Genomic DNA, 10,823 nt, shown 5'->3' on the forward strand with positions numbered 1-10,823 from the left:
GGGAGGGAGCAGCCGTTGTGTCCTATGAAGGTGAAGGTATTAATGGGAAGTCTTGTCGCGTTTTCGGTGGTGAGGAAGTCAAGTAGGTCGGTACCATTTTGGTTGTGTGTGGTGTCTCCTAGTAGTTCATGTCTTGCGTTCAGGTCGGTTAGGAGGAAGTATTCTTTAAAGGTTGTTAGGTAGCGGAGGAAGGATCTTGGAAGTGGTGTATTTGGTGGGTTGTATAGGCAGGCTATGATGAGGCGTCTACGTCTGGGGCAGGGTATGGATATCATGACTGCCTTTAGATGTTGATATTGAGGTGGGAGTGGGACTTCTTGGGAGGCAAGGGTAGTCTTGGTGTATATAGCAACACCGCCTCTGCTGTCAGGTCGGTGTTTGGCGTAGTGGTCGTAGTTGCGGTTGAGTCTCATATTGTCGGTAGGTTTTGTCCAGGTCTCTGCTAGTCCAAGGATGTCTATGTCGTTTCTGCAGAGGCAGTCGTTGAGGAGGGCTTTGCGTCTGTGGATGCCTTCTATGTTGACAAAAAGGAGGTTAGTGGGTTCTCTATTGGGGTGTACTGCCATGAATGGGATTGGGGGGGGGGGGGGGGGGATGAGGGTGTTGGTATGTGTGTTTAACTTCTCAGCACTTGCGAATATGGTGTTTTGATTATTGTTGTTGTGGCGTTATTGCCTGCTTGATTGTATTTGAGGTCTTTGAGGAAGAATTTTTGGGCCACCTGTCGGAGAGTAGATATTATCTCTCGCCGCCGGCCTTGGAAGAGGGAAGCAAGGGTGAAGGTGATGGACTTAAGGAAGTCCTCGATGAGAAGGTGAGGACCTTGGCTGGCGGGGGTGTCAGCGAGGTGGAGGGGGGCTTGGAGATGGTCGCTTTCTGCCTGTTGGGGGCGGTTTTGGCATCGGAAGGAGCGGGAGGAGTGTGGGCCACCGCAGTTGGCGCAGGTGGGAGTGACGGTAGGGTCTAGTTCACAGGATGAGAGGGGGTGGTCCTTGCCACAGCGGCTACATTTGGGTGGTGAGGAGCATTGTTCGGTCCTGTGGTTAAATTGTTGGCATCTTTGGCACTGAATGGGTAGGGGACTGGGTGGGTTGGAGGGTTCTACTCTGTGGTGCGACAAGAAGATGTGAACTCCATGTTCAAGCATGAAGTCGATGTCTCTCGCCGTGGAGGTCCTGTTTATATAGAGCGCGTAGAGGGCGCCATCACTCGTCACGTGTTGTCAACAGTAAAACTATCTCTGGCTGTTTTAATTACTGAATCACTATTCGCTTTCACGATCGCGCCGAACTCATATTTTAACCTACCGGCCGCTTGGGGCGCTGCTGGCGCTGTAGGCAACAAAATCGAGGCGAAGTGTCGCGACTGTTATGTTAGACTGTGGTGTGCATTGTCTTCGAGTGTGAACGGCCTCATATTTTTTATGTTTATGTGTCTACTGTTTTTTCTCCCGCCGTTTTGTTCCAACCCATGTGTCTTCTCTGTTTTATCATTGTACTATCTTTGGCTGAAGAGCGGCGTATTGTGCTGCTGCCAGCCTACCTGTTATACTGGTATCAAAATCACAATAAAGAAAAAAAATATATATCTATCCCTCTCGTTTGTGGCCAGATCTCGTATGAGCGAAAGCGTAGTACAATCTTCGGTAAACAGATGGCGCGAGCCACTGTTGGCAGTTTTTGAAATAACTGCTAGTTTCAGAGGAACAGTGATTACGGTAACTGCTACTTCTCAGTAACTGGTTATTTCTATCAGTTATGTTAATTTTTGGCCACCTGTAGTAGACATGGCCATTGGCCAGTGTGACGTATGTCGTCTAAGAAGCAATGGGAGTAAGCTGCTTAACTTTTACAGGCTTATTTATATTTTACGGCACCCTTTATGGAAGGGAAGCACAATTCCAAGAATAATAACTGAAAAGGCACTTTATGCAACTGCAGTATGTAACCTGATCATTGTTTACCAGCTTTGAAAATACGGAGTATGAATTGTTTATAAACACGGAAGCATGGGATTACGGGTGTTGGAGCTGTTTAGTGGAATCGGAGGCATGCATTATGCTCTTCGAGGCAAGTGCTTCATTAAATACCACAGAATAGTGCGTTTTCGTTACGAGTTTAGTTGCAATCGTTATTAGCCATCACCGTAGGCATTTGAAGATAACTGTGTATCATACAGTCTTTCTATTATACGTAAAACAATGTGGTCGAGGCTATTTTATTTCTATTCCCTTTTTCAGAAAGTTGTTCTGGTGAGGTGGTTGCAGCAGTTGACATCAACACTGTTGCTAATTTGGTTTACGCAGCTAATTTTCCACAAACGAAGCTCCTTCAGAAAAATATTGAATCACTAACAGCCGAAGAAATTAATAACATGGGAATAAATATGATTCTAATGAGCCCACCATGCCAACCCTTCACTAGGTAATTTGCATTTTATGAAATCTGAATGTTAGTGCACAATAATTATTATTTTGTAGAACGTGAACAGCTGCTGCAGCGTCTTCAATTCGGGCAATTTTTTTGGGGTGAGGATCATTACCACATTTTGGCCTACTATTGCCCCAAACGTTGATCACATCGTAAAGGAATATTTTGAGAATGCTTTAATCCCACAAATAGTGGAGACATATGAAAAAGTAGTTTTCTCAGTTTGCTCCATTATTTGTGGCATTAACACACATTCAATTTTGTTGTACAAAATATACCTTTACTATGTAATCAATGTTTGAGACAAAAGTAAGCTAGGATGTGGTAATGATCCTCACCCCAAAAAAATTTTCAACACCTACGCTCTGCAAACCATTGTGAAGTGCATGACAGGCGGTTCTTTACATTGTATCACATATAGGGCTTTTTCCCATTCCATTCATGTGTGAAATGTGGGAAGAATGTTGCGTAATTGCCTCTGCGCCTGCTGTAATTAGCTAGTGTAATCTTCATGGATCAGTCTAATCTTGTCTTCATGATCCATAAGCGAGCAAGATATAGGGGGAGTAATATATTCATAGATCCATCAGTTCATGTTGATTCTGAAAACTTTTTTCATAGGCTTTCAAGGGATAGTTTGCTTCTATTTTCTAGTCTCTGTCACCTCAGTTATTTCAGCATATCTGTGCGTTGTAATAATTTGTGCTGGCTTTCCTTACATTCATTCAGTATTCCAAGTTGGTCCTGTTCGGTAAGAGAAACACACACTTGAGTGATATTTTAAGGTGGTTCGCATGAGATTTGTGTATGCAATTTTCTTTGTAGACTGATTGCATTTCTCTAGTATTATACCAATGAATGGCAGTCTGCAATCTACTTTACCTGTGACTGAGTGTACATGATTGTTCCATTTATCTCTGCAAACACACGAGACAAGAAGCCAACACCCACCACAGTAGAATAAGATTATATGCCCATAAGCTGTACAGGTGGCGAGAGATCGCAAGAATTTCGGACAGTATAAAAGAAATTTATATTATTGAGGGAGATAAAATTAAATGGGGGGAGAGGGGGGGCTGGAATATAATAGTAAGAAAGGAAAGTGAAGGAAAAATAATGGAACATGAACTTGGGCAAAGGACTGAAAGGGGAAGCCATGTGGTATAATTTTGTGCAGAGCACAATTTAATTATTACTAAAACTTGGTTTAAGAATTGTAAAAGGAGGATGTGTCTGTGGACGAGACCTGGAGACACCAGAAAGTTTTAGGTAGATTTATGTAATGGTAAAAAGAGATTTGAAAATGCAAAATATTTGAAGTGGGAGGGGGGGAGGGGGGGTAAGGAGTCTGACCATAATTTATCGGTTATGATTTGCAGATTAAAACTGAAAGATAATTAAGAAGATAGGACCAGGATGAGTTGAAAGGGCCAGAGGCAGTTTAGACGAGTTGAAAGGGCCAGAGGCAGTTTAGAATTTCAAAGTGAGCATTAGGCAACATTGACTGAAATGGGGATGAATACAATAGAAGACAAATGGGTATCTTATGAGAAATGAAGTAGTAAAAGTAGCAGAGAATTGATAGATAAATAGAGAACACCCAGTAGAAATGTTGGATAACACACAAGATACTGAATTGATTGACAACAGAAGAAAATAGAGCAGTGACAGTGGCAAAAGGGAATACAGACAAAAATGAAATTGACAGATAGTTCAAAATGAAAATGCGGGAATGGTTTAAGGAGAAATGCAAAACTAGTGGAATTACATATTCCATTTGTAGGAAATTAAATAACACTGTGGGGGGAAGCACCTGTGCGAATATGCAAACTTCAGATGGAAAGTCATTTAAAAGTAAAGAAGGAAAAGCTTGAAAGGTAGAAGGAATGTGTCTAGATCTGTGAAAAGAAAACAAACTTGAAGATAGAATAACTGAAAGGGAAGTGAAGTAGATAATTTTAATGGTGTGGAATGAGTCATTTTTCATTCACATTGCACATTTGCGTACAATTGTGGCTACATGGTCTGTCTTGTTTACTGACTTAAATTATATACAGAAGAATGTAAAGACTGGTAGAAAACAGTATCAGGGAAAATTAGTTTTGGTTCCATGGAAATATGGGAATACACAAGATAATGGCTTATCTTCATAGATAGGCCAAAGGAAGGTAAACCTTAGTTTATGGCTTTGTAATTCTGCCAGAGATGGCAAAGGACTTGGGAGACAAATTTAATAGAATGAATGATGCCTTGAAAAGAGTTTAGAAGACAAGTAAAACAAGGATAATGAAGTGTAGTTGAATCAAATCGGGCAATACTAAGGGAACTAGATTAGAAACTGACACACTAAAAGTAGTTGATGGACTTTGTTATTTGGGCAGCAGATTAATGGATGATGCCCAATGGAGAGAGGATGTTGAATGCAGATTGGCAATAGCATAAGAAACAGTGAGAAAATTGTGAATACTGATTACAAATTTATAAGTGTTAGAAAGCCTTTCTAAAGGTACTTGTCTGGGGTGTAGCCTCGTAGTGAAACATGGCTATAACAAGAAGTGAATAGAGGCTTTTGGCATGCAGTGCTAGAGAAGGATTCTGGGGTCAAGAGGAATATTTGACCATTGACATAATGTTATGGCCGCTGTGACATCACTTTTTGGTGCATATATTCAGTTTTGTTAGGTGGTGAAGCTAACAAATATGCTAACAAAAAGAACTTAGTTATGGTGACAGACTGACCTGTAGCAAAGCCCATTGGAAAAAAACTGCCACTGATATCACGTTACAGTTGCCATGTTGTTTACGGCTTTCATTACATGTTTCCTATGTCAACGACTGGTGTCTAATAGTCCTCTTTATCCCGATGCTGAATTGATTCGGGGAGGGGGGGGGGGGGGGGGGCAGATCACATAACTAATGAAGATATGCTGAATCAAATTGGGGAGATATCAAATCCAGATATGAAGAGGCTTTGCACAGGACATACTACTGCTGCACCTGCTGCACGAAATCAGTGTTCAGACTGTAGACAATAACAGATTGGTCTGCAGTGTTGTCCGATGTCTGTGCGTGCTTCTATTTGTGTTATAAAAACTAAAAGTAAAAGGTAAACCCAGAAAAGCTGTATTACCTAAAAGTCATATTTCCATCAAGTATTTTGTTCGGGATTATGGACATCGTACAATATATGTCAGTATGAAAAATGCAAGAGAGGTGAATGGGGAGAACACTACGTAATTCGTACCACAAAAGTACTTTTTTTTCCCTTCATATGAAGTAGGCAGTTAAATTTTACAGGATATACTGAAATGAAAATCCTCAAAGAAAATCTTTACATGAAAAAAAAAAAAGACTTTTTAAGATAGCCACTTCTCTCTAATAATCCATGGCTCTTGCACTCCATACTTATGGATGTTCTCATACCAGCAGAACACGAAGTCTGGTGGAGGCCCCAGCAATGCTTGCATTGTTTGGTTTGCAGGGACATTTCTGGTCAGAGGGAAACTAGTAAACAAAATATATCCTTACAGATTTCCTTTGTACCTGAACTGAGTGGATTATTATCGTAGGATACCTTATTCATTTATTAGAATCAAAAGTAGTTTTAGCTATGTTGAAGGAAATGTGGTGTAACAATTGAAGAATACTAATGAAGTGTAATTCCATCTGACTGTAACACCATGTATTTGTGGCAGCGGCTAGCAAATTCCAAGAACGAATTTTCATTCTGCCAATGAAGTTGTGCTGAGATGAATCTTCCTGAAAGATTAAAACTTTGTGCCAGACTGGGCCTCGAACCTGGGACCTCTGCCTTTCACAGGCAAGTGCTCTACCAACTGAGGTGTCCAAGCACCCCTCATGATCCAAATAACAACTCTGCTTTTGTCAGTAACTCACATGTTTTCATATCTTCTTGCTTCTGTGAAGTGTGGCTGTGATCAAATGAGCTGATGTCATATGTCTTTTCTGCCATGTGTAAAATTGCAATGTTAACAGTTACTGTGAGGTTCTGATAACATTCTAATCATGCGATGCACCAAATTGTTCCATTCACAATCATAATAGGTATGCTTTCCCTCCAACACAGTAGATATTACAAATTCAGCTCTTTTTCTCTGTGATGTGTCCCCATATATCATAAGAAATTGTAAACTGTAAATTAAGCGAATTTTATTAGTCATTCTCGGTGTAATACTTTTCAAACACATATGTAACCTATGTCTGCCTGTGTCTGTATATGTGCAGATGGATGTGTGTGTGTGCGAGTGTATACCTGTCCTTTTTTTCTCCCTAAGGTAAGTCTTTCCGCTCCCGGGATTGGGATGACTCCTCACCCTCTCCCTTAAAACCCACATCCTTTCGTCTTTCCCTCTCCTTCCCTCTTTCCTGATGAAGGAACCATTGGTTGCGAAAGATTGAATGTTTGTGTGTTCTTTATTTTTATTGTGTCTATCAACATACCAGCGCTTTCATAGAAGAGTAGAACTGGTAAAAATAAAAAGTGGGGGCGAGAGAGAGGGAGAGTAGTAGAACCAGTAAAAATAAAAAGGATATTGTCAATGATAAGCAGCTGTCAGTAACACACGCCCTTTCCTTGGTACATCAGACTGCAATGCTCTTCTTTCCTTTCAGTCTAAGTAATAAAGGCAATGAACGATATTTGTATGTTTAAATGTAAACATTTACTAGCTTCTAACATCGGGCTTATCAACCCATCCCCTGTTTTAATTGGAAAATTATACATCCTTGTAGTAAAAACTTTACAAAGTAATTTTTTTCACAAATCCCCAGATTTTGGCCATTTAAAACTGCTATGGGCAAATGCCCATTTATAAATGTCCTGCCCACTGGGCATTTGCCCAGCCCACATTACTGAACCCATGTCATCAAAGTGTTGTAGCCTGTCTCATTTCTGTTTATTACTTTTCACAGAAATGGGCTGCAAAAGGATATGGCTGACAATAGAACCTCACCTTTTCTGCATTTCTTACGGCTGTTACCTGAACTGACTGGAAATCTGAAATATATTCTTTTAGAAAATGTCAAAGGTTTTGAGAAATCCGAAGCCAGAGATATGTTTGTTAACATCCTGCAAGAAGCGAATTTTATTTTTCAAGAATTTCTCTTAAGTCCATTTCAATTCCATATCCCTAATTCTCGAACGCGTTATTACCTTATTGCAAAACGAAGGCCACTGAATTTCTCATTTTCTATAAAGCCGCTGGTAAGTGTAATGACAACATTATTTATCACCTTATAATATATTTATAACAAATTTAGAATTGTGAATGATAAAATTTCAGGATGTATTTTAGGAGAGAATACTGTGCATTTCTATAAATGCAGTATACTTAAGCATATAGTTTGTGTCCTGTTGACAGAACTGTTTTGCCAGAGAGGTTCATTTTTAATTTGCACAAGAAGGTCAACATTGAATAAATATTTACATAAATGTTACAAAAAATTGGTTCACTACACATTATTAGCTGCACTGAGAAATCAGAATCATTGATTCAGTGTTCCTGTTTCAAGCTCAGGTTGTAATCATCCTAGCTATTTTTATTGAGGTGGCTCAGCAGTTAAGGAACTAGGCCCGTATTTGAAAGGAGTGGGGTTCAGATCTCCATTTGGTCATCCAGATTTAGGTTTTCCATAGTTTCCTGGAGGCAGATTAAGACAGAGGGTAAGATACAGCCTTTAGGTATGCCAGTGCTGACTTCTTGCCCAATATGGATGTGTGTTCTCTCTGATGACCTCGTTGTGAATGAGTCTTTTGGTAAGCTTCTTTTCCTAGTCAGTCAGTAGCAGTCACATTTATGATTTTCAGAAGTATAAAAAGAGTAAAGCAGTCTGTAATCTCAAGACTGTTTTGAGCAGCTCAGTGCTTCACAAGACATGGTCATATTCCGGAAGTAGTAGTTTCAAGGATGAATGCTAAGTACCATAAAGGAAAAGGCCAAGTATCAAAAAATAATCAGTCGTATTTTGCAAGTAATGCAGCTCCTCAAAAATACGGAATCTGTTTGCCTCCTCATTCTTAGTTGGCATTGTACCATTGTAACAAATGATAATGTTAAGACATGCACAGCTGTAATTTTGTACTTAAGTTTGTAATAGCTCTAGCAGCAAGAGAAAAAGTTAATTTATGCATATCTTCAGATGATGGTATGACTTTCACATCTCTTCCTGCCTCTACACCTCCTCAGCATGTTGCTCCTCAGAGCAGTTATAAGCAATCAGATGGGTGTGAATCATGTAGCTCATTGGGTAATACATTTGGTGACTGCACTGACGGGGAAGTTGACACACTTGTAAAAGAGCATGTGGGCTAACATAACCAGTTTTTTTTTTTTTGGGGGGGGGGGGGGGAGATGCGGTACATTTTCAAATGCATGCTTCAGTGACACTGGACTGTGTGTGAAAACTCAAAACAAGTAGTTGTTAGATACACCTCAATAAACCATGATACAAGGCAATGCTACTTCGTGTAATTGGATTACACACCATAGTTGGATTTATTATCTGATGTACTTCACATTCCCATGCAGCCACCAGTAGTTATCAGCTGAAACTTTGAGCCATTTTTGGACCCAACATCATATTTCAAGCAGCTGCTGGAGGTTAGTGGACCACTAGAGACAGTTGGGTAAGAATAACTCGTGGACATAATGCTGATGATCTCATGCAACATCCCATGTGCAGTGACGTCCTCAGTATACGCTGTAATTACCAGGTGACACACACTGATGGTAAGCTGATGTGATGGTTCTGTGAATTATCACAGGTTGCAGTAACAAACAAGACCAGTAAGTACATGGAATTCCCTCAGTCCTAAGACACCAACATTTGTGTGCTGTAGATACCTTGCAAATCAGATGATCCATCTCAATGACTACTCTTGCGGAAAAAAAACCTGCAACTGTTGATGTCTCCTACATTGCACAGCCAGTTCTTCACCACTTGGTGCACCAACTAGCTATCCTCACACACTTCACAGCCTGACTCAAAATTTCTTTTTGTACCTTCCAAGCTCTACAGATGCTCTCCTGCGTGCTTATTGCTCTAGTACCCGTGGTAGAAGGATGTAGCAGAGAATGACGTAACAACAGTGTGTGAGTTGTTTGCAGAATTAATTTTCTGGCAGATAGACGAGAGGCATTTGTGGATTGAAGCTTGAGTGGAAACTTGTCTGGATAGCTCAGTTGGTAGTGCATTGCCCACAACCTACAAGGGTCCCAGTTATAATTTGTCAGTGCATTATATAGAATGCTTGTTGAGTTGCTTGTATCTTCTTTTTATGGTATATCATAAATATGAAATTGTTGGTGGTGAAATTAAGTTATAAAAGTGAATAAAATAATTCAGTCTGATATAGAATTTCACGTTTCAGGTGGATGATATAACACAAATTTTGGACGGAAATGACAGTACTTTGTACAAGACGTATCGTATAAATACACAGTATTGTGAACTTGCTGCACAAGAAGAAAGCCATGAAAATAGCAGAGACAAGAGAACTTGTTTCTCTCTTTCTCACATTCTTGAAAAAGAAAATGCTGACAATTTGTCAAGTTTTAAGTTGCCCGATAACATACTACTAAAATATGCTTGTGCCTTAGACATTGTTTTCCCATTGTCTAAACATTCTTGCTGCTTCACAAAAGCATATGGTCATTATGTAGTGGGCACTGGGTCAGTCCTGTCAAGTGAATCTACAGAGTATGTTCTAAGTGTTGCTGAAAAAATAAAGTCACGTGAATGTGAATCAGAACAGTGTCTGGACCTACTGCATAGCTTGCAACTACGCTACTTCACACCATTGGAAATAGCGAGATTAATGTGTTTTCCACCAGATTTTAGCTTTCCCATAATTGTGAACCGGAAACAGAGGTACCGTCTCCTAGGGAACAGCATAAATGTTCATGTTGTATCAGTTTTAATAACACTACTTGTTACTGACATATGATAGTATTTAATAAGAGCTTTGACTCAATGAGAAACTTGTATCGAAAAGATTTTATACAGTTATTTATTAAAGTAGCCAAATACTCTTTGTGTAAAATAAAGTCTCAGCTGAGCATTATATTGACTGTATTTCTTTTGTCTCTACCATTCCTACAGATATTTTTTACACTATTAAATTTTGGAGGAAATACTACATTTATTGTACATTTTTATGACTTAATTTTGAAAGCTGTGCAAGATGATCACAAATTTAACAGTGGCAATCATAACAAAGGAAGACTTAAGACTGCAAGTCTGCAGATAGAAAGTGGTTAATCAGTACTTTTCTGAGTGAATATTTTACTCCGTGTAGGAGTGTGCACTGTTATGAAATTTCTTGACAATTGAAAACTGCAATACACTTGAATGCTTGCTTTAAGTTGGCAGTGT

General features: G+C 39.7%; 1 protein-coding gene across 4 annotated transcripts; it reads left to right on the top strand.

Moving 5' to 3' along the window:
- The first annotated feature begins 1,730 nt into the window (after nucleotides 1–1,730).
- LOC126235697 (tRNA (cytosine(38)-C(5))-methyltransferase) lies at nucleotides 1,731–10,512 on the top strand. 4 transcript variants are annotated; one of them, XM_049944449.1, is made up of 4 exons: nucleotides 1,731–1,832; nucleotides 2,240–2,423; nucleotides 7,362–7,653; nucleotides 9,820–10,512. In XM_049944449.1, the coding sequence occupies exons 1-4, from the start codon at nucleotides 1,787–1,789 to the stop codon at nucleotides 10,393–10,395; spliced, it is 1,098 nt and encodes a 365-aa protein (XP_049800406.1). In that variant the 5' UTR covers nucleotides 1,731–1,786; the 3' UTR covers nucleotides 10,396–10,512. The 4 variants fall into 4 exon arrangements, with proteins under 4 accessions (XP_049800406.1, XP_049800405.1, XP_049800408.1 ...); XM_049944448.1 differs by having other exon boundaries at nucleotides 1,774–2,073; nucleotides 2,244–2,423; XM_049944450.1 differs by lacking the exon at nucleotides 1,731–1,832 and adding an exon at nucleotides 2,081–2,098.
- The last annotated feature ends 311 nt before the right edge of the window (nucleotides 10,513–10,823 follow it).

The sequence above is a fragment of the Schistocerca nitens genome, chromosome 2 (assembly GCF_023898315.1).
Source record: "Schistocerca nitens isolate TAMUIC-IGC-003100 chromosome 2, iqSchNite1.1, whole genome shotgun sequence".
Classification (NCBI taxonomy): Eukaryota; Metazoa; Arthropoda; class Insecta; order Orthoptera; family Acrididae; genus Schistocerca; species Schistocerca nitens.